Below are 23,397 nucleotides of genomic sequence, written 5' to 3' on the forward strand. Positions count from 1 at the left end.
GTTCTCATTGTCATCCTCGTAATCTATCAGAGAATCGCGTTTGATTTACAACAAAGTGTTATTTTTAATCTTTTAGGTTTTTTTTTTTTTTCATCCCTGATCGAGCAACTACCTTACGTCTGATCGCTCATTGAAACAGTCAGTTTTCACAATCGCTACCCACTGTTGATTCAGACGAATCAATGCTCGAAATTTTGTGCATTTCAAAGAAAATTCGGGGCTCGTTTGAAAATTTCATTTCAGATTTTCGTGAAAGGATTATGAAATAACTTTTCTGACGAATTTATTTCGAGCAATGATTACCTTAGAACTTACTAGGTGTACAATCGTATCGCTGTAAATGATATTAAAAAATTAATAATAACGATGTTTCGTGTAATTAATCCTCTACAGCGTAAAATATATTTCTTTAATAATTTCAGATTTTACAAAAATGTTACTGCAAATCTTTTCTGGTTTTTCAAAATCTTTGAAAAAAAATCACCAGATATAACCAATAGAGGATTAAATGGCGCGAAACATTCGTCTCGACACGGAAAAACTTGCAAAACGAGATCTACGCAAATTCAATCTTTTGTTATCTTTTTCACACTTTCATTCGCAATCGTTCTATCTCTTACTCTCCTTAGTTCGTACAACTTAGGCAATAAAGGCCTATCCCTTACGACTACTTACGCTGTATAAAACGCGATACTTATTATTAATTAGTCGCTATAGATTACACAAACGAAAGAAGGTTTCTGGTCAGCACTAAAAGTAGAATGAAAATTAAATGACACAACTATTAAGCTACTTTTTGCTTCTTTCGATTCATGATACCAGAATTTTTAAATAAGTACAAATAATAATGTTACCAGCTGATTAATTTTTGATTAAAATATTCTGCTTAAAATTACCAGCAATGAAAAATTGAAGACGTTGAAATGATAATTTATTTCCTCGTTCTGTCAACTGTCACCTGTTCTCGACAGCATACGTCTTTTCTCTCTTCTCTCAATCATTTTCGCATTTATTAAAAAATATCTCATTTTCATTCCTCTCTCCATCGCCCGTTAAGGATCTTTTTTGTTCGTCGTTTAACTTGTTCGCGGAGCAAAAAGAGTCGGTTGGCGAAAAAACGATGAAAAAGTTTCGAACGGGAGACGAAAGAGGAAAGGAGCGTTCACAGGGTGTCCCGAAAAGAGCTACGCACGAGGCCATTCCATGGACTTTTTTTTTTCTTTTTTGTTTGACTTACAAGGTGGAAAAAAGTATGCAGATGCGGAAAAGTCCAGCGCTATACAAAGGCACCGGAGAATTGTTTTTTTTTCTTTCTTTCTTTCTTTAGAGACGCGTTAATTATTTATTTTATTCCCTTCATTTTCATCATTTTCTCTTTCTCTCTCTCTAGGAACACCAACTACGCCTATACCTCGACGAAGTGGTCGGTTTCTAAGGAAGTTAAACTGTCCGCCTCGTCGAGAGTGGAAATATCAGGTTCTTTTTGGCTACCCTTCAAAATAGACCGCTTCTTGAGCCTCTTTTTTCTTTTTTTTTAATCTCTCTCAAAAAATCGTACTCCAACACCTTTGAAAAATCTTTTTGTTTCTCTCTTTCTTCATCTATCTCTCCACCCTCCCTTCCTCACCTTTTATCTTTCTTATAAATTGTAAAGCTATTTTGTTTATTATTTTCATCGCGTAGTTCATCGTCTTCTGTTTCGACAAAAATTTGATATCTTTCTTTCGCGGTAATATATATATAATATATATATAATATATATTTATTTATAACTACGCACGTGTCAACGTTCCTTTTCTTCTTCCCTTTTTTTTCTTTTTGTATGTAGTCTCTCACAGGCTCTCTCTCTCTCTCTCTCTCTCTCTCTTTCTTTAGATTATATACTCACTCACACATTCACATTTTTTGATGTATTCTATTTCGCTCTTATGCTTCTCTCTTCATCTTCAACTTATATTGTAGTAATCTTATTTTTTCTTCTTCTTCTTTTTCTTGTATACAAACTTACATCGCTAAACGTATAATCTAAGATGTACTCTCTGTTCTTTTTCTTTTTTATGATTACAAATACATGGCGGTAGAGTATTTTTAATACAGCTCATTCTTTCATATATATATATATATATATATGGCTTTTAATATTTATATAATATACTTGAGGTCTGACGAATCCTGAATTTTTCATATTACCTGCTACAACGTACAGTGTTAGAAACATGATGCGAAAGAAGCAATGAGAATCAATTGGAAGAAGATTAGAAATCAATTTAATTTTTTGCGATCCTAGACAACATTTGACACATTCAAAAATAATTACAGCTGATATATTGAATCAGATTCAACGTGGTACCACCTTAAGAAAAATTAAAAAAGATTAATTAAAATACATCAACAGGTGATTGAACCTAACCTATATCTGAAATTCTTTATAAAATATTGTCACTTATTTCATGAGAAACAATAATGAAGGATATTCTTCTCCCAATAAATACAACATATCACGCATCATATTTCTAATTACGTTCACACGTTTTGCTTCTTCGCTTCTTTTTTTTTCTCTTTTTATTTCACATCACGTAAACGTATTTAATATTGTTGCGCGTAATACTTTTAGTTTGCGCGGTATATTTGAAAACCGATAAGAAATAAGAAAAGAATGGCAATAGTTTAATCCTTGTGACAAGGAAAGAGGCATGAAGTAATGGCACACTGAATAATACTAAAAAAAAAAAAAAATAGAAGGAAACAAAATTCAGACAAGTTAAACAAATCGGAACAAGTGCAATTTGTCCGAAACGATCACAGTTCGCGAGAATAACTTTCACGAGGCGGATAAAAAAAAAATATATATATAAACTTGCATTCAGCGACGATTATTTTGAACATTATCGCAATATATAATTATAATAATAATAATATTAATAATATTAATAATAATAAACAAGGAAAAATCAAAAGTACATTACACGTTCAACGAAAAATCTTCCTAACACGATCAGTACTCAACGAAAGTTAGAGATTTAACGAAAAATATATATAAAAACAATGTAAAAACGATATAAAAAAGCGATGTAAACTCGCGAAGAACTTACATTACAAACAAAAAGATTTTAGTACGATTTTGAAAAATCGTAAAAATATGTATATGTATGTATAAATATATATATATAAAGGTGTATATATATATGGAAGTAAAAAATTTGGAACTACGTTCTAAAAACATAAAATACTGGCAGCTTTGTATATAAAGGAAATGAAGTTAAAAAGAAAGTTAAAATAAATTTTCTTCTTTTTTTTACCAACTAAAGTATTGCCACATTTTTTTTTTTTTAGCTACCGCTTCGCAAATGTTTAATTAAAACAAGAAAGGAAACATTCGATAAAATCTAGTGGAGAAAAATTGCGATTGTACTTGATTCATTTCAACCAAGATAATAAAGAAAATGTGACTAATATTTTAAAAATATTTAAAATTGAAAGACACTACGCGTTAATCGGTGGGATGACTCGTTCGCATCCTTTGCAATTTATAAAATGCTATAAAATAAATTTATAAAAAGATTCAACGAAAGCAAATAATCGATTTGAACGAAGAAAATTATATCCTCTATCATATTTCGCTTACTAAGAAGCTTCATCGTGTAATTAGCTTCTTTCACACCAAGCCTTCATAAAAATATGTTTCGTTTTTCATACATACAGTATGGCAAGACTCTCATCAGGCTCTAATCTAACGTTTCTGGTGAAAATTCTGGTTTCCCTTTATCTGTGCGTGCATGGAAACACTCTCTATGCCTTTCTCTATTTTTTTCATCATGTACATATGTATATTATATGGCACACTTTTGAAGATAACATACTACTCGTACAAATCTTAAAATAATACCTGAAGTGCGGATAATAAAGACTGTGCATAGTGTTCGCAAAACTTACATAACCGTCACAGCTTTTTCGCTATTGTACTAGGACATAGAGAGCCAACTGAATCATTGAACGAACGAATGTTTTAGTTACAGCGAAACTTGCTAGAATTCTTTTCGCAGAAATGATGAAAAGTACTTGAAAACTTACTGTTTTAGAAGTTCTTGTATAATTTATCAATTTTGTCACCTCTTAGTCGAGGTCTTCCCCTGCTCTCAGAAATCTTTAGCGTGTCCCAAAAAACTGAGGTCGTGGGTTTGATAATGGCTGAACGTAGCAAGTGGCGTGACACTAGATTGATGCGCCACATTGACCGCTGTTAAATGATGATGATGCAACGAATGGTGAGAAGTGTGCGAATGAAGGATATTGTTTGGATGGGGAACTTGGAAGTTCCCTGGTGGCGGGGCTCAGGACAGGAGAGGACCTGGATGTCCACCAGAGAGAACAGACGATGCTGTAACAGCTGTCGTTTGCATATTTGAAACATTGTTTTGCTGTTGATTCTGCTGCGTACCTAAAAAAGAAAAGATATCACTGTAACAAATATATTTTACATTTCATTTATGCAACAATATATTTATCTTACCCGCATTTTGACTGAGCTCAGCTTTTACCCTCCTTGCAATATGACTTCTGGTATGTTTCCTTAAATGATCTTTACGATAGAAACCTTTTCCACACTCTGTACATACGTGTCGTTTCTCACCAGAATGTATAACAAAATGTAATGTCAACTGTTCTTTTCTTTTGAAAGCTTTCAAACAAACGGTACAAACGTACGGCCGTTCTGGATTGTGGCTCTGTTTGTGACGCGTAAGATGATCCTTTCTTTTCAAACCGGCGCCACAAATGTCGCAAACGAATCTCCGTTCCAAAGTATGACCTAAGAGATGCTGTTCCAATAATTCACGTTCCGGGTATGCCATATGACATTCCGGACAGCAATACAATGTAGAACCGTCCAATGCTGTTGTTAAGCGAATTTCACCGGGTTTCGGACGTGGTTTCTTCTCCTTCGGTGGCTTCTTCTTTTTCTTCTTCTTATTATTCGGAGACATCATTATATTGGGCGTTGTCGTAGTCGCAACAGCTACCGAGGTAGTTTGCGCCATTTCTGATTCTTTTTTAATACTTTCAGCGGAATACTTTAAGAAATGATGTAAACTTAACGGTAAAGTACTAGCTGGTAGGTGACTGAGATAATCGGCCACTGTAGATCCAGGTGTGGCTAAAGATTGCCAGGTGGCAGGCATCGTAGCAGGAGTTTGAGTATGAGCATGCTGTTGATGATGCTGATGCATGCTGTACTCTTGCTGATTACCATTAGTGGTAGTTTCTCCGTTACGCTGTTGTTCATCTTTCTTGTCCTTACTTTTATCTTTGTCCTGTAGGAGATTGCAAACATCTTGTTGATTTATAGTTTCTGTTGCTTGCTGCAAAATGCCAATCGATCATGAAGTATTATCGTGTTTAGAATCTTATGCTTACGTTACAAACAGCTGACTTACCTGATGGTAAGAACGCTTTTCTGGCATTCCAGGTGAATTTGAGGGTCGCTGTTGAACTGGCTGGGCTTGGGAATATGGCACATTTGGATAATGATGAACATTGCTGTTGGGATAGCTTGCTTTATTATTCATCATCACTTGTGATTGAGCTGATTGCACGCCGTTGCTTTCAGGACGGTACTTTCCCATAACCGGCACTCCGATTGGAGGCTGGTTGGGAAAATGATTGGCGTAACGCCCGCCCGCACCGCCGGAGCCGTCGGTAGCGAACTGGTGGATACTCGGAATGGTACCGGGAAAATGGCCTCCGAACGGCGGGAAATTCATTGCAAAGCGTCAATCAAATATCTGAAAAACAAAAAAATTATTATCTATACAATCACACACATATTTATTAATTTTATCTATTGCAAGTTATAGGACAATCTTATGATACGTTTGTCAACCAACATTTTCAAACATTTCCACAATTTGCAACCACGATGCGTTTATCGTTAATATACTAATATACAAAATTGTAGATGAAAATCAGTGACATGTGCTCGTAGAGTACATTGCTACCGTCTAGATAGAAATCGTGCCATTATCCATGGAAATAGATGGTAAATTCGAGGATAATTTTTCGGCGTCATCGACGATAGAACGGAATGAAATTGTACTCTCGGTTATACACAATAGGCCGCGCAAAGATACCTGGCGCGTCCAACTCGAACGACGCCCGAGTATTTACTCACAGCGACGTCCCTCTCCCCATGTTTCTTCGTCGTGGAATCGAATCCTTTCCTCGGAGGGGGATCCCCGAGATCTGAGAGCGAGTGTAGGGGCAAATTTTTACAATACGAGAGACACACGAGAAGCAAGAACACCACGCCGCCGCTGCTGCTGCTGCGTCAGCCGTTCTGTCACGATGAAGTATACAGGGGAAACGGTCGCGTTTTCCCCCTTTCTTAATCGCGGCACGACTGTTACAGAACGAAGAAATTATTCACGAAAAATAAACCACCGAACGACTTAGTCACCTTCGTTGAACGAGGATTACGAACGGTTTACTGACTGTAGAAAAGGGTAGAACACGGAAAAAGGACGTTAAAAAGCGAACATTGTACGCGGCCAGGATCGTCGCGATGCGGGGGGAAAGGGTAGCCCGTAGAGGGACGGCGACGCGGAGAACGGGAATCAGAGGACGAGAAGAATGAAGGAGAACGGGGGAGGACGCAGGGGGGATGATCAAGCGAAAGGGATGGGTAGCATGCGCGCAGTGGGATGGAGCGTGAGGGGAGAGACCGAGGAGTTTCCCCTCTCGGCACCTAGTCGATACGCGGGGGCCGAATTCGCACGAAATTCAGCATAAAATGGCCGTATTAAACGCGAAACATCACGAACGTAACTTTGGTTATTCGAAATGTTCGTTAGAGAAACAGCTTACCATTTAGTACTTATCAGCTGATGCTCGTCTAGTCAAGATTTTTCAGCAACTCGAGTATCACCGAAAAAGATCCCCCGCTCTTATGTGTGTGCCGTTGACACCTGTCCTTCAAGTCGACGCCCCCACCCCATCCGTCCGCCCTCTACTGTGCCAGCCTCTTAACTATTTTTTCTCTCCCGGTCCTCTTCGCAGCCGCGCTGGCGAAAATGCCCGAATCCATCGGGATTTTAACTTCGAATTGCTCCCGGCCATTGTTTTTTCTCTCTCTCTTGCCACGGTAGATATACGCGTTACTTGTAGCCGAGAAACACCGCCAATCAGAGGAAGAAGAGTACATATAAAATAAAAACTTAATTAGTAATATTACACCACTCTGATATCGTACTTATCTGTAATTAACACGAAACAAACTTACATTAATTAAAATGAAATATACAATCAGGTTTAATATGAAAATGCTCGATACGCATGTAATTACATAATATATTTTTTGTAAATTAGTAAGAAAATATATGTACTAATAAAATTCAAATTTAATGTAACATAAAGAAAATATAAAATCCTTACAAGTTAATTAAAATTATTCATATAAGTACATATAGATTAATCAGTTTTCCTCTGTACATATTGCCACTTGATAGTCCATTTATTTAAAATATATATATATATATATTTTTAGTTAACAAATGTATTCATGAATAATAATAGAGAAAACTAAAAGATATGCGAATAAATACAAAAGTTGTATAAATTGGTTAATTAATAAAAGATTGTTTATATTAAATGTATGTTTTATTTTAGCTTTTTTCTCCAATATTTATGTAAGTAACAATGAAAATGACTTATAGACTATTCATACTGATTATGATAATAGCTATAATAATATAATAAAATAATAATTATATTTCTTGTACAGCTATACCCACTGCCTTTAATAATGATACTTACAATAAAAGTATTTTTTTTTTTTCTGTATACATACATCATTTACTCAAATAATTTTTGAGTGTATCGTGATTGATTGGTAAATCATATGGTTCATTCCCAACAATTACCTGTTGTATTTTTTTGTCGTGCACATTGTGATAATATATAAATGATTATTTCACGTATGATCAACACAAAAAAAGAGAAGAGAAGGGAAAGGATCTCATAAAAATGATCGGTTCAGTAAATAAACGAATTAAATACTATACAAAATAAGTTACATTAACTTATTAGAAATAAAGAAGAAGATGCTTCCCTTCAAATTTAAATACACAACTTTTATGGGCCGTATTTTATCATAATCTTTATAAAATAATTCGGAAAATAATTACGTACTTATATCAAAATATTATTCTTTTTAAAACTTTTGCAATTACACTTACCGATTCATTGGATCAATTCGTATCGACAAAGCCAAAAAAAAAAAGAAAATATACCTACCTAACGAAAGCGAATATTAAGTAATCAAATAAACGTATGCAGAAATGTAAAATTTTACATTTTATTTCGCAAAACGAAGCATTTCTTTGTAATTTGTATTTAAATTGAACAGTTTAACGATACACTCTCTTTCTGTGTTTCGATCGTGTAGGTCAAATAGAATAAATAAACAGATTTACTTCGTATTTGCACGACAGTCTTTTTTTTCCTTCCTTGTGCACGGTAAACTGGTTGTATTTACAGCCCTGCGATATTTTTTAATTTTATTTCTTACCTTCCGCATTACGTATTTTTTTAAATTCCCTCATTACACATTTATCATCAAAGAAAATTAACGTCAGCCGAATACTCGATTGCCTTCTGTCCGGCGAATCCAGTTCGCGCTTTCAAAAATATATTTTTATATTTATATATCTATACATATATCTGTCATATATGTATAAATATATGTATATATAAACGTCTTTGTGTTTAATTCTAACTCGCGTCATGGAACTGGATTAGCGACAAAAACATTTCTTTCAATTAAACGAGCAGGAAATTCTTTTTTTTTTTTTTCTTTCCTTTCCACACACGTACGCTATAACGTGTACGCAAAATGAACGTCGTACGTACGAACTTTGTTCGTTCCAGTTAGCTCCAGTGCGTTTTGCAGAATAATTATACTCGTACATTCAATCTGGCCTACGACTTCCATAAGAAGCTGATGGTATTATCAATTTTGAAAATGCGACCGCTCGTCGGATGAAGTATCTTTCTTAATTTCAGATACGGTAATCAAATTGTTTGCAACACCACTACTAGGCAACGATTAACCACCATCAACGAATTATTTTTTTATCTTTACACGATACCAATTTAACTATAAGATTATAGAATTCAATCGGCAAGAATTCCTTGCCTTGCACGACCTCTTGCTTGTTGATGATTAAATCGGAAGTACCGCCCAGGTTGATTCGGGGCGGTATGCTGCTGCTAATGCTGCGGCTGTTGCTGTTGTTGTTGTTGCTGTTGCTGCTGCTGTTGTTGTTGTTGTTGCTGTTGCTGCTGTTGATGATGTAGCATAGCCATTGCTCCAGTTTCCGCAGCAGTTGGAAGAACAACCGTAGACTGTTCGGTAACAGCTATCTGATGTATCTGCGCCTGAGAACCTTGTCCTACTTGTATTTGTATCTGTTGCAATTCGGACACCGACGATTGTTGCTGCAACTGATCAGCTTGCTGCTGCAACTGTTCAGCCTGTTGCTGCAACTGTTCGGCCTGTTGCTGCAACTGTTCAGCCTGTTGCTGCTGTTGATCCGTTTGCTGTTGAGCATTTTGGGAAGCATCGACGTTATTTAAAGGCTCCTCTTTGATACGTTTAGCCAAGTGAGATCTCGCGTGTTTTCTCAAATGATCCTTGCGATAAAATGCTTTACCGCATTCGGTGCAAACCTCGGTTTTCTGTCCAGAATGTATAACAAAATGAAGATTCAGGTGTTCCTTTCGCTTAAAACCTTTCATGCATACCGAACATATGAACGGCCTGTCTGGATTGTGGCCGAGTTTGTGTCTTTCTAAATGTTCTTTGCGTTTCAAACCTGCACCACAAATGTCACAGATGAACCTCCTTTCGATTTTATGACCGATAAGATGCTGCTCCAACAGTTCTTTCTCAGGGTACGCCATGTTACATTGGGGACAACAGAACAATGTTGTACCATCGAGAGCAGTTACGATGCTTACTTGTCCGGGTTTCGGTTTCTTCGGCTTCGGTGGTTTCTTCTTGTATTTCTTCTTTCTTTTCGGTTTAGCCCCTGGCTCTTGTTCGTCGACAACGTCGGGGATAATAGCGGTCTCGCCGCCTGCTACCGTGATCTGTACAGCTTGTTCACCGGACACGACGCTTCCGGACGCGTCTAAACCGTCGGCCCCTAAAGGGCTCGACTCGATGGTGGCCTCTCGCTTTATTGTCTCCGCTGAAAATTTCAAGAAATGCTGTAAACTAAGGGGCAAGGTACTGGCAGGTAACCTGGACAGATAATCAGCGACGGTTGATCCCGGTGTGGCAAGACTTTGCCAACTAGCAGGCATAGAGGTGATGAACTCCTCCCCGCTAGGATTCCCTTGATTCTTTATGTTGCCCCTTTTTATAAGGGCAACCGGTGTTGTACCCTCTTTCACGTCTTCTTTCGACTCTTCCATACCTTCGCGTAAAATTAAATCCTGCGGAATCTGTGCGACTACGGTTAAGCCTTCCGGCGTCCCCGGAAGCTGTACCGTTTGTTGAATTGTTTGCTGGGACGTCGTGGTGACAGCGGTGGACGTACTTTGAGTCGTTTGGTCGGACCTAGGGATAAAATAAGGATCGTTAATAACGTTTAAACGAACCGTACGATTATTCGATATAACAATTCAATTACGTTTGCGTCGTGGCCACGGTGTTTTGCGGTTGCACTTGTATCTGTACCCCATCGGCACCCTGTTGACTGTACGCAACGGTGAGCACAGTTGCTGCACCCTGGGGTAATTGTCCGAACGATATCGGTGCCAAATGGTACTTTGGTTGATCACCGCTGTTCCCGCTTTGGGACACGCTCGGATTGACCACCTGGATTTGAACGGTTTGCTGCTGCTGCGTGCCATCCTTTCCAGGCACGGTGATCGGCAGCGTGATGATTTGCTGCTGCTGATTGTTACCACCTTGAGCCACGGCGAAACCGTTCGGATCGACCGGCCTCAGATAATGTACACCACCTTCGCCACCGGATAAAACTCCGACCACCTGACCTCCGGTTGGCAGGTTTTGCGCAAACTTGGCGGTTGCAAATTGATGGACCGTGCCCGTCGGTAGCGAGCCTGTCGTAAAGCCGGGAAAAGGTGTGAAATTCATCTTTCACGATAATTAAATCTGAAAATGAAAAGAAAAAAGGAAGGTAAATTAATTTCATCGATTATTTACAAATTATAAAGGTAAATTAGTATTTTTATTTGAAATCTGAAGCGCAAACGTTAGAGTAATGTATCATCCCGATCCGGGAAACGTGTTAATAACAGGAAATAAATAAAAGTAGAGTAGGAAACTGTTGATAAGCGATTGCACTCACTTTGACGCATGAGTATCGCCGTCGAAGTGCATCGACCTTCGTTATTTCAGTAGGAAAACTGATTTCCATCATTCAGAAAAACTCACATACGTTCCTTCGCGCAGAATTCCTAAGTAAACGATCATGATGCTATATATCAGAAAGAAATTGCGAATCAGTTATCATCTATGTTAACCGTTTAATCTGAATTCTATTTACGGAATATACTTAATTATAGAATACTGTTCGCAACTCGTCAATACAGATAACCGACTGCTATTTCGTTACCCCGGTGTGTATCCTTATTACTCTTCTATCCGTTTCCTATGTTCTACAGGTGGTTGGGAAACGTGTATACACAACTGTTGATAAAAAGTTGTATGCGTTGTACGGATACACCTAGTCTCTATCAAAGAATCTCTCATAAATTTATCGACTGGAACGTCGTATCGACCGTCTATTTATTCTAAAGGAGGGTATGGATGTTAGTTTTTTTCCCCCAGGGTTATCCATGTTTTCTCCCTTGGATATTCGAGATAGAATATAGCGCGGTTTATTCGTTAAAGCGACAAAGTGAAACATCTCTGTCGTCGAAATCTTAAGTTGGAACCTCTTGACCGTGGTATCGGTACGTCAGGGGGAGGGGGGTAGGGTGAAAGATACCCCCCCACTTCAGCCCCTCCCGATGGCAGAAAGGGATCCGGGAGCAGGGAGGATAGTCGTCGAAGTGGCCCAGGATTGCACCCCACTCCACAATGACGGGTGCCCCCACGGGGGTAGGGGGTAGGAAGAAGGGTAGGGGGGAAACCCATAGGTGGGAAAACGGGAACCCACCGCGAAATAGAGCCCGAAGCACGAGAGAACTCGGTCTCTTTCTCCGGGTCACACTAACAAACGGAATATCGTAAGAATAGGACGGGAAGGAAGGATAGGTCAGTTGTGTAGGTGCGTAAGCGTGTGCCGCAAGCTCGATGCGGGTAGGGGTATGTCAAGAAAGAAGGGAGACGAACCTCGACATACCGGGAACTCCCCGGGGAAGGGGAACGCGAAATATCGGGAGAGAACATACGAAGCAGACATCGCGGCAGACGAAGTGGGACACACCGATGACTCTCGCCCTTGATCCAACCCGTTGGCTAGAGAAGGAACGAAGAAAACAGGGGGGAGTGAGAAAGAGAGGTTAGGTTACCCGTGCACCTCTCCTCCTTTCGACACACCGAGGAGGGTGCCGTGTCGAACGGACGATTACTCCGTGCCAGCCAGCCAGCAAGTCGTTTGCGGGTGGTGCACAGAGTTTTTTTAGTAGAAAAAAAAAACTAGCGTAACGCGAACACGCGTTTAACCAACGACGCCACTTCCGATTTCGGGTTTTTCCGACTTTCCGCGGAATGGCGTGCGCGACTGACCGGTCAGCCTCGCCGACGACGTACCGTTGTTGGACGGTTTTGCAAGACGCGCATGTCGTAATGGCGCCCGATTCTCTTAAGGTTCCCAACCGTGTCTTTCTCACTCTATACGACTGTCTCTGTTCGGTACACACATCGAAGAGAGCATGTCTGAACATTCGCGGTTTCTAGAGGAATTCTAGTGTTTCGTAAAACTGGCGCGCCAGCTGGCTTTGATATCGCGGGGCGGCGGTACGTTCGACGGAATAGCTCCGGGACATTGTGCAGTCGGATACTTTTCTTTCTTTTTTTTTTTTACACGCATCCAGGACAAAAAAAAGGCGTTTCTCGGAGGCGTAACGAGATACGTATGTAGGATATAACGAAGTAGGAAAATTCTATGAACGTTATATATTATCTCGAAGGGGTTGATTCGGTAAGCGGATCGATGGGTATAAGCTTGTCAGAAGATAAGGTTTGTGGCGGACGGGCGAACGAACGAACGGTTACGTAGACGGATGACTAAGGTTACCACGTCGACATATTCGATGGATAGAAATCGGCCATGATGGAATTGTATACGATGATAACGTGAGAAAATAGCATAGGTCCGGCGATGCCGAATGCTTTGTTCTCTCGTGTTCTCGATGCTCTTATTCCCTCTCTTTCCCTTTCGCCCTGTCCTGGCGTTCCCTCTCCCTCCCTTCGGTGCTCTTTCGATCGCGCATCGGGAGACGTTACGTGGAGAGGAAGTAGGAAAAAGATCAGGCGAGTTGGCAGAGGCAAGAGCAGGGCAGAGGCGAAACGGAGGACAGAGTAGAGCCAACAGAGGCACAGGCAGGGCTGTTGTTTACACCCCCACCTCGACGGGTTAGAGGCAGCGAGATGCCACGGAGGGGCCTCCGAGACCTCGGCGGGCATCCACCACCACGCAATTTCCAACCCCACCAGCCTCTCAACCACTGTCCGCACCTCCAACCACCCCACCAAAGCCAGCCCGAGCCAAGCCGTGAGCCACGACGAGGGCCCCGCGACGATTTTAGTGTCTTGGGGTGGGTGCTCTGTAGCCACCGTTTCGCGGTTTCTCGTGCACGGTTTCGCGTTAGGAGTAAAAACGTGGAAAGATTCGTCGGGGCGGCATCCGGTATCCGGGCGGCGTTAATCCCATAAGGCCGCCTCCAGTTGACGGGTTCACGCGAGAATTAGGTGCAACCGCGAGTTTCCTTCCTAAGCGCAAGAGAATCATCCACGGGGATATGCGTGTCCTACTTACCCACGAAACAGTTGGCGGCTCCCTTGTGCACTCCTTTCGGGCTACTGCTACTACTGTCGCTGCGTCGGAACCTTCGCGTAGTACAGAGACCGTCCGCCTGGCTTGCTCGCCTGCGTCGTTCTCAATCTTCACCGCGGCGGCAGCAACTTTCTCATTTCTACGTATACACGTTCGCGGTGCTACAGCTCTACTACGCTAGCCACAGCTACTGCTTACGGTGCATACGTCATAAAAGACGTACATCCGAATGAACGTGTCTATTTGATTTTTGACCGATCGACGAGCCCGTGACTCGTGATATATTACGCGCACTACTGCCAGTCTTTCTGCGGTAACGACAAGCCACGACGCGCACTCATTTCCGGGTTTACGACAGTCGAGTTCGATCGAGTATGGCCCCGGTTGGTAGGTAAGCGTGGGTCTTGGGCTGGCCAACGGGGAATGAATTCGAGCTAACGGTACATAGCCACCCGACGGTGGTCACACGTTAACTCGGAGCGCCGCGCGATATGCCAGGCCACTCTCCTGAAAACCACGAGCTGTGAAAGTAGACACCTTCTTCCTTCCTATGGGATCCAAACTTTAACTCGAACGGTCTCCTCTTACCGTCCTCAACGAACGCATTCCTATTTCTTTTTCCAATCAATCAATAAAAATACGTTTAACCGCGAAAACTTAACGCCGCTATTAATATTCTATCGGAGAAATATCAACTATGGCGGCGGTTACGCGCGGAGTATATTGTGAGAGCGAGGGGAAAGCAGCGCGTGCGCGCTTCTCGATTAAACAGCCAACTCTTACGGTACCGTTCCAATTACAGGTACTTAAAGAATTTTTTTTATACTTTCAAGAGTATCACAAACTTTACAGATAAATTAATAACAGCGCAAACAACACCTGTCCGTCGCTCTGTCCTACTCTCTTAGTCACTTCGTTTCCTCTACCACTACAGAGCGACACTAACTCGGTGCGCACCTAGCGGGGACTGAAGTGAGGTTAGGTCGAGAATCGATATTTCGAGGATGTTTCGATAGACGCCATATCTTCGTATTATTGCGCGCTTCATATGAATTACTTTTAAGTACATTATACTCCCCTCTATACATGCATCTCTTCCATCCTTTCATTCCTTTTTTTTTTATTAATAAATTGTAATATAAAATAATGATAATAAAAACAAATACAACAAATCCACAGTTTGTTTTCTTTTTTTTTTTTTTATAACCTTTTTCTTTTATTATAAATATCAATTATACCATATTTTCACAGTCTCAAAATACTTGAAATTTAATAAATGTTTGTAATAAAAATATAATTGATTTACGACAAATTATCTAGAAATAAAAATTTGATATATTGGTATTGTATAATATCATGTGTACCGATGAAGTATATAAATTATTAATAATTATTTATCATAAAATTCGTTAATCATAATTACACAATTTTAATTCTATGTCTTTCTAGTTTGCGTTAACATTTGACATAAAATTTTCAATATGTATTTTCTTTTGTTGTATCTACAACAGAATTATAAATTAACGTTATAATAATAAATAGGTACATTCTTGCTATTATTTGTAATTTACTTTTTACTTTCCCAGATCTTAAATGATATAATAAAAATGTATTATAAAGGAATGAAAAAATGACATGCAAGAAATGCTTAATTAACTAGAAACCATAATATGATAATAGGGATATCAAAATGAGTCAGATGTTCTTTGTACGCGTTCCATATACAAAGAAAATAACAACTTATTACTTTCATAATAAAAAGGATTTTCACTAGCATCCAGATCAGGTTTGTATTCAGTTGTGTAACTACTTTGGCTAGAACTACACCCATCGTATAATGGTGATCCTTGAGAAAGCTCAGAGTAGTTTGGTGATGGCATAAAGCTTCTACCGCTACAGTCTGTATCCATGTTTTCACTCATACACTCCTGCATGCCTGATAAACTGTTAATATGAAGATTGTTGATTCTTTTACTTAATGGCATAAATTCACTAGATTCTTCCTCTGCATCGCGCCCTCGCTTTCTAAACGTCATGAATAAATATAAATTAACAAAATATAATATACCTCGTATAAAACTTGTATAGATTAAATGACAATCAAGTTTCATGACAAATACATTGATAAAAACTAACCTGTTAGATCGAGTCATTTTTAAATTAACCTGACCTTTTAGTAGAAGGTTTTAATGTGAATATATCTTTGACCACTGCATATTATGATATATATAATTTCTTCTTGCTAGAATAATGAATCTCCTATTTTATTCAATTTATGTATACGTCATACGCGTTCGTCAAGAAAACAAAGCTTGATTACACAAATCAGTAGAATACTTCAATATTCTTGTATGAGCGCAGTTCAACTTTCAACAGTTAGAGAGCGTAAGTGACACGTTTTAAATTTATTATTTTACTTGATAATAAACAATGCAATCTTATAATATAAGGGTTCGATGTCATAATGATTATCTTAAAAGAAGAACATGAAATTCGATTTAATTTATTCGTGTTAAATTGCCGCTTTATTATAATTAAACTGTACCTTTAATTACATCGTCTTCCTTTTTAAAGTATACATTCTTAATCAAGATATTATAACTATTTACTTCGTATAATTGTGAGGGAGAACATCGCGTTCTTGTAAAGTAATTAATTTAATAAGTCGAAAATATTATGTTTGCGTAGGACTTTCTTGTTTTCTAATTCTGTATCAATGCGCGCGTCGAAAATAGTATCGTCAGCATAATCTGACGGCGATCGAAGGAATTATCCCACCCGCAACTTATATTTTTTGAATCGTATTTCGTGAATTGAAAAACTCTTTTTATCATTTTAACACGTTAAGCAAACTGTGATATCATTAATTAAGGTTTATTAAAACTGTAATTTGTTTCAATAAAGCTTAACATCTTCTTATTAATAAAAAAAAGAGAAGAAAAATTTAATTTAATTTAATTTAATTTTCGGGTGTAATAGTTTCTCCAATCGTCGATAGACCATTTTTAAAGCGCACATTTATAATGATATTTTCAGCTTAATAAATAAATTATTTTACAATAACTTATTCTCATTTGTAAAAATTAAATAGTTGTAGTATTTTAATTAATAATATAGACTATTATACACGATTATCAAACTATTGAAAAGGCAGGGGATTTATTGTGGTTATGTTACTGCATGAAACAGCATATGAACTGTAGTTTATTCGAAAGTCGAATTAACACTGACAAGTAACCGTAAAACTTATAGAAGAACGGTATATTCGCATAAATTTTCATGTAACATGTTACGAAAGAAGATAAAATTATTATAAATAATAGAAAGTTCAGAAATGTACATAAATTTGCACGACGATAATATTGTTTAAATTGGTGGATGAGAAGGTTAAATTACCTGTCAAATTTGAAGAAATAATCCCTGTATGATTGTTGGACAGCATAACAATGTCCTTTCTACGCGGCTCAGCAAATTTTGTCTGGTGTACAACCAGTGTTCTTGGTAAAGGCGCGACTGGTGCAGTTTTTCAAGGCGTAAATAAAAACAATGGAGAACCTGTGGCTGTTAAAACGTTCAATCAGCTAAGTCATATGCGTCCACATGACGTGCAAATGCGAGAATTTGAAGTTCTTAAAAAAGTAAATCATGAAAATATTGTTCAGTTGTTGGCTATTGAAGAAGAGCAAGATGGTCGTGGTATGGTCATTGTTATGGAACTTTGCACCGGTGGTAGCCTTTTTAATATATTGGATGATCCAGAGAACACTTATGGATTGGCTGAAAGTGAATTTTTGTTAGTATTGGAACATTTAACAGCTGGAATGAAACATTTGCGTGATAATAACTTGGTACATAGAGACTTAAAACCAGGTGAAGAATGATATAATACAAAGGCACAAATATTAAATCATTTTTATAATGTATTTCATTATTTCCTTGTAGGTAATATAATGAAATTCATTGCGGATGATGGCAGTACAATTTATAAATTAACTGACTTTGGTGCTGCCAGAGAATTACAGGAAGACCAGCAGTTTGTGTCTCTCTATGGTACAGAAGAATACTTACACCCAGATATATACGAAAGAGCAGTTTTACGTAAACCAGTTGGAAAAACATTTGGAGCAACTGTAGATTTATGGTCTATAGGTGTAACATTTTATCATGTGGCTACAGGAAATTTACCATTTAGGCCATTTGGTGGACGTAGAAATAAAGAGACAATGTTTTACATCACTACAAAGAAAGCTTCTGGTGTTATATCTGGAGTGCAAACCTCAGAAAATGGACCAATTGAATGGAGCAGGGAATTACCACAGAATTGTCAGCTGAGTGTTGGCTTAAAAAAAATTGTTACTCCATTACTAGCTGGCTTATTAGAAGTTGATCCTCAAAAAATATGGAGCTTTGAACGATTTTTCACAGAAGTCACTGATACTCTTTCTAGAAAAAGAATACACATATTCAACATACATAAAGGCAGTTTAATAAAAGTTTTCTTGCATCCTGATGAAAAACTGACAACCCTTCAAGTACACATACAAGATCAAACTGATATTGCACCGCATGCTCAGATACTTCTTTTTGGAGATACATTTTTAACAAACATTGTTGAAGAATCTACCCCTGGAAAAGGCTATCCAAATACATCTGAAAATAAACCATTAATGCTATTTTCTAAAGAGAACAATAACGTAAATTTACCTATGGATGCAGAATTGCCTAAATTTCCTGTATTTTCTAGTTTGGTATCTGTAGAAAATGATGCTAATCAAGCAAAGATTGCTTGTTCGGTTGGTTATGTATGTAAAAGAAGAATCGAAAAGCTAGTATTATGTAGTAAATTGTCACAGGATGCGATAGAAGCTTTCAGTGGGCATGTTTTAAAAGAACTCGCAAGATTATTGGAAAAATGTCAGCGTTCTAAAGAATTCACTAAAGCTATAGAAGATACAACAACAGTAGTGGAAAGATGTGAAAATCTTGCTCGACAAATTTCACGAAAACTTGGAAGTCAAAATAATTTAGAAATAATGAATTGGAAAAAAGAATTAGATTTACAGAGTAAAGAGCTCCTAACTGAATTAGCTCCTGCAGTAACGCAACTTCATCAAAGGTAATTAATTATTATATCTCGTTAAATTTAATTTAATAAAATAATTTCAAATGCAGGTACGTGAAGGAGGGTAGCTTACGTAGCGAATGGGAAAATATTATTCGTGGATTATGGTGTCCATGGGTCAATAAAGCAAATCAAAAGGCAACAACTTTGGTTGATCGTTTACGAGATGGCTGGCAACATTTATTACGAGACAGAGCTACTCGTAATCTCACCTACAATGACGAACAATTTCATGTATTAGAACGAGTAAAGGTAGTTTTATCAACATAAATGTTTTGCACGATGGCTGTAAGAAAATATATTCATTTAATGTGTTTCCAGGTTACAGAAACGGGTCAAAGATTGAAAAACCTTCTTGAAACGTTTTGCGTACCTTCCATGGTGAGTCGGTCCGAATGTGTTGCTGATTGGTACAAAATGGCACAAACGGTCTTCCTACAAACTCAGATTTTAGATAAAGATGTAGATAATTATGAACATGTGTTAGAAACATATTCTTACCGTTTGTCTCAAGAAAGTAAGGAACGTTATGAAAGTTTCTTACATTTAGTAGACAGACTTCCAGGAAAGCTAAAAACTGTTGAAAAAACCAATTTACCTGCTCAAGAAAATACAAAAAAGTGGAAAAATATTTGTATTATGCAAGAACGAATTTCAATGATTCTATATAGAAACGGTCTACTTGTAGATCAAATTGATCGTTTATCAGCACTTGATGGTGTCGAGAATACGAATGATTCTGAGTATACATCGCTTTAACAAACCGTTTCTTAATTTTTATTGTAAGAATGATGAGAATAAGACTGACAGTATGTATAATAAGTATAGAAAACGAGTAATATAAAAAATTATGATTTATATGTTTCAATAAAATGACCGTTACTGTTTTTCCAGTCACAATGTCACAGGGAAAAAATTTAATTGAATAGATCATAAAAGTAGGATATACAAGTATCATTCTTCTGTTCTATAAAGTATGTATTATAAGTTTTATTAAGATATTATGTATAGTGGTATAGCTACGCTGTTTTTATGTATTTGTAATGTATATAAAAGTAAATAAATATTTATTGTAAAATTAAAATGTACAAATATTTAGTTCATGGATTTAGTGATATTCACTAATTATTAAATGTGATTAAAAAATAATTTATTTTACATTACAAACTTTGGTAATAATGATATATTTATTATATATTTTGCGATACGCAATAATTTTGCAATATAAAGGGTATTAAATGCGTGGATTTTTCATGTAAGTACGTTCATATGATAAAAAAGTATAATAATAGAAAACTCAATTTACCTTCGTATAAATTAATATTTATGTTTGTAACAATTTTTATTTATATATCCCCATGATTTGTATTTTTTTCTGTTAAATTTGTTAATCGTTGCTTACGTTTTTGTTCTTTATGCTGTTCTTGAATAGTGTGGAAGTGTTTCAACAGTTCTGGGAAGTCAAGTCTATCTTTAAAAGATTTCGAATTTGATTCTGATTTTGGTATTGGTTTTGTTGTCGGAGGAATTGCTGCTAAACGTCTTTGTAAGGTTGCATATGCTTCGCTTTGAGGAAGAATCATAAGCAAACCATACAGTGCATACACTAAGGCATCTTCTCTTTGTAGAAGTTGTAATCTCAAATCTAAAATACATTATATTTATGTAAATATCAATCAGATACAATAATAATTCATTATACTTACACGTAAATATCGGAGATTCAATCAATTGTACAAGTTTATCTATTTCAGTGAGAAATTCCACAGTAACTTCTATGTTTTCACTATATTTGGAGTTAAGTAGTAATAAAAATTTAATGGTAAAAAAAATGATACTTATATTGAATAAAGAAAAGGATACAATGATCTAATGATATCATAAGCATGACCGTAAATCTGAGATAAAAAACATAATGCTACAGTTGCAACAGGATTGTGGCACCATGATACATACAAGCATTTAAATAATTTACAGCTTTCCTGCAAACGTAGATACATCATTTAAACGATAAATAAAAATGTTAAAAGTACAAAGAATAATAATACATACCAATGAATCTAAATCTTTAAGTTTATTTCGCAAATCAAATAACTCTGAACTTGTTAACAATATGACACTTAAAGTTTGAATCATTGTACACGCAAAACTTAAATTTGGTTCATCTAACAATATCTTTGCTAATGTCTTATAAATATCTTCGGCACTTAATAGTACACATAATTCTCGGATGATAAAAGCTCCCCTTTCCTCTAACAAGTGTCTGTCAGTTGAGAATAGCCTTAACAAATTTACAATAAATTTCGTGAAATATTTATTCTGCATTTCTGCATTTGAATCAGTGGTAGCTGCCTTGGGAGACTTCGAACTAATTATTTCGGCCATTACGACCAACGTCTGTTGCACCACTTCGTCAGAATTATCGCTTAATGACTTCATCAGAATTGGAAATAAGTTTTCAATGTGATTAAACATTTTATGCGGAATGTTTATGAATAAGTGATGAATCCATTTTAAAACGGCAACTTTTGTTTGCACTGACATGTACATCAAGTGTTTTGTTAGTACTTCAACAACACTAGACAAATCTAAACTTTCAGCTAAGGAACGATTTTGACTAGAATCTAAAGAAAGAAAATTTAGAAATGTTATTGATACAGCGATTTTTCTTTTAACAATTGAAACAAGTATAACATTACCTTTTTGGGTTTGAACATCATTTGCACTGGCATTATTTACAACTTGCGTGTTTTCCATTGTTACAAGCTTCATTAAGTTTGCATTTACTTGTGTTGCAGTTTCCTTAATACATTTTCTTGTATCTCCATCATATGCTAAACAAGGTAATACTGCTATAAGAATACCAGACATGTAAGGAAGCATAAGAGGTCCTGATAATTGTACAAACTCCTTAATCCATGTTATCGCTGTTAACTGTAATAACTCATCGGTACTTTGTGCATGTGTAATTAAGATATTTATCATTCCAGGAAAATCTACTCTTCCCGGATTAGCCTTAATACTACGCAAAAATTCACCAAGAACCGTATCTGTTACTTTCTTAATTTCTGGCGTCGGGTCCTCTAATATTTTAAACAAACCGTCAAGAATTTCAGGCAAAAAAATAATAAAGTCCATATTAGGGACAGCATCTAAAACTGATACCCATGCTATTACAAATTGCCTACCAAATGTATTTTTGGTATAAATACGTTCTCGTAGTAATGGCATGAATCCAACTAAATCAAACAGCCCACTCTCTGTTACTATATCCTGAAATTATATTTAAAAGAAATAAGTCTTTGTATTATTAAATTTTAATCTTACTGTACAAATTTTGATTACCTTCATAAGTCTGTCCAGTAGCTCTGTAGCATTTTTTACATTTTGTTCAGAATCGCATGCTAATTTACTAAGTGCTGCAAAAATATCTGTGAACTGTGGTAATACAGCACCTCGTGCTACTTTTACTACATTATATAAACTTTCACAAGCATAATATCTTACACGTAAATCAGAATCACAGAAACAAGCTAGAATAGGATGAATTAAATCTTCTATGTATTGACCGGTATCTTTTCCCAGGCCAACTGCTATTGCTGCTAAACCTATCAAACCACCTTTTCTTGTATGTGGATTCTGCGAGGTAGCAAAGTCTTGACCAAGCACTTTTAAAAGTCGTTTGATTTGAACAGTATTATTATGTGCAGAAAATTCTTTTACCATTCTGAAATAATGTACAAATGATGAAGAATAACAGAAATTATATTACACATAAGCATGATTAAAAATACCATTACATAACCTTACTTTTCTATTTCCAAAGCAGCTGGTTTTCTTTTTTCATAAAGTTTGTCATTAAGGGAACGTACACAAGCAGTACTGAGGGGTGCATAATCTCTTTCTGACATCATTTTCACGTGTCACGTTTTAAATTAAAAAAAGAATCATTAAAAATATTCAACGAAGTGACAGCTGATATTGTGTTGTCACAAACTCAAATAATCATCTGATATTGGAACTTATTACGCATGTGCAAATATAGGCACGTACTTACTTCCCCGCCCGTTAGATGGAATTAATTATCGAATTATAAATTTTTATTTAATAATTTGTTAGGCTTGTCCTTTTAATAATTGACTGTACATGTTCCATTGTAGACAACTCTTTATTTTTTCTTTGGAAAGGTATAAAATAAATTTCATTCGGCCTTACAATTTTTAATTTTAAATACGAGTTTAAAAAATT

General features: G+C 36.9%; 3 protein-coding genes and 1 pseudogene across 7 annotated transcripts; 1 reads left to right on the forward strand and 3 right to left on the reverse strand.

The window, feature by feature from the left end:
- Nucleotides 1-3,149: 3,149 nt before the first annotated feature.
- LOC114871026 lies at nt 3,150-15,171 on the reverse strand (annotated as a pseudogene).
- Nucleotides 15,172-15,584: 413 nt separating this feature from the next.
- On the reverse strand, nt 15,585-17,504 carry LOC114871070. 2 transcript variants are annotated; one of them, XM_029176503.2, is made up of 3 exons: nt 17,424-17,504; nt 16,164-16,269; nt 15,585-16,052 (listed from the first exon to the last, which is right to left on the reverse strand). In XM_029176503.2, exons 2-3 carry the CDS (start codon nt 16,178-16,180, stop codon nt 15,713-15,715), a joined length of 357 nt encoding a protein of 118 aa, XP_029032336.1. In that variant the 5' UTR covers nt 16,181-16,269; nt 17,424-17,504; the 3' UTR covers nt 15,585-15,712. The 2 variants fall into 2 exon arrangements, with proteins under 2 accessions (XP_029032336.1, XP_029032335.1); XM_029176502.2 differs by lacking the exon at nt 17,424-17,504 and adding an exon at nt 16,573-16,737.
- Nucleotides 17,110-20,176, forward strand: LOC114871063 (inhibitor of nuclear factor kappa-B kinase subunit epsilon). 2 transcript variants are annotated; one of them, XR_003788481.2, is made up of 5 exons: nt 17,110-17,897; nt 17,970-19,143; nt 19,200-19,401; nt 19,471-19,958; nt 20,044-20,176. XR_003788481.2 is itself a non-coding variant. In XM_029176488.2 (4 exons), the coding sequence occupies exons 1-4, from the start codon at nt 17,474-17,476 to the stop codon at nt 19,906-19,908; spliced, it is 2,238 nt and encodes a 745-aa protein (XP_029032321.1). In that variant the 5' UTR covers nt 17,114-17,473; the 3' UTR covers nt 19,909-20,176. The 2 variants fall into 2 exon arrangements, 1 of the variants encoding a protein (XP_029032321.1); XM_029176488.2 differs by having other exon boundaries at nt 17,114-17,897; nt 19,471-20,176.
- A 198-nt stretch (nt 20,177-20,374) lies between these two features.
- Nucleotides 20,375-23,333, reverse strand: LOC114871064 (protein VAC14 homolog). Of its 3 annotated transcripts, XM_029176490.2 has the most exons (8): nt 22,960-23,333; nt 22,495-22,876; nt 22,338-22,422; nt 21,849-21,983; nt 21,202-21,773; nt 21,013-21,131; nt 20,856-20,935; nt 20,377-20,794 (listed from the first exon to the last, which is right to left on the reverse strand). In XM_029176490.2, exons 1-8 carry the CDS (start codon nt 23,061-23,063, stop codon nt 20,496-20,498), a joined length of 1,776 nt encoding a protein of 591 aa, XP_029032323.1. In that variant the 5' UTR covers nt 23,064-23,333; the 3' UTR covers nt 20,377-20,495. The 3 variants fall into 3 exon arrangements, with proteins under 3 accessions (XP_046141953.1, XP_029032323.1, XP_029032322.1); XM_029176489.2 differs by having other exon boundaries at nt 21,849-22,422; XM_046285997.1 differs by having other exon boundaries at nt 20,375-20,794; nt 21,202-22,422.
- Nucleotides 23,334-23,397: the final 64 nt, after the last annotated feature.

The sequence above is a fragment of the Osmia bicornis genome, chromosome 5 (assembly GCF_907164935.1).
Source record: "Osmia bicornis bicornis chromosome 5, iOsmBic2.1, whole genome shotgun sequence".
Lineage (NCBI taxonomy): Eukaryota > Metazoa > Arthropoda > Insecta > Hymenoptera > Megachilidae > Osmia > Osmia bicornis.

Coding starts and splice junctions, on each gene's coding strand:
- LOC114871063 (XM_029176488.2), top strand. CDS start 17,474: ATGTCCTTTCTACGCGGCTCAGCAAATTTTGTCTGGTGTACAACCAGT. Junction 17,898..17,969: donor ACATAGAGACTTAAAACCAG/GTGAAGAATGAT, acceptor ATTTCCTTGTAG/GTAATATAATGAAATTCATT. Junction 19,402..19,470: donor ATGTATTAGAACGAGTAAAG/GTAGTTTTATCA, acceptor ATGTGTTTCCAG/GTTACAGAAACGGGTCAAAG.
- LOC114871064 (XM_046285997.1), bottom strand. CDS start 23,063: ATGATGTCAGAAAGAGATTATGCACCCCTCAGTACTGCTTGTGTACGT. Junction 22,423..22,494: donor TACTGGACAGACTTATGAAG/GTAATCAAAATT, acceptor ATATAATTTCAG/GATATAGTAACAGAGAGTGG. Junction 21,132..21,201: donor TTAAAGATTTAGATTCATTG/GTATGTATTATT, acceptor CTACGTTTGCAG/GAAAGCTGTAAATTATTTAA.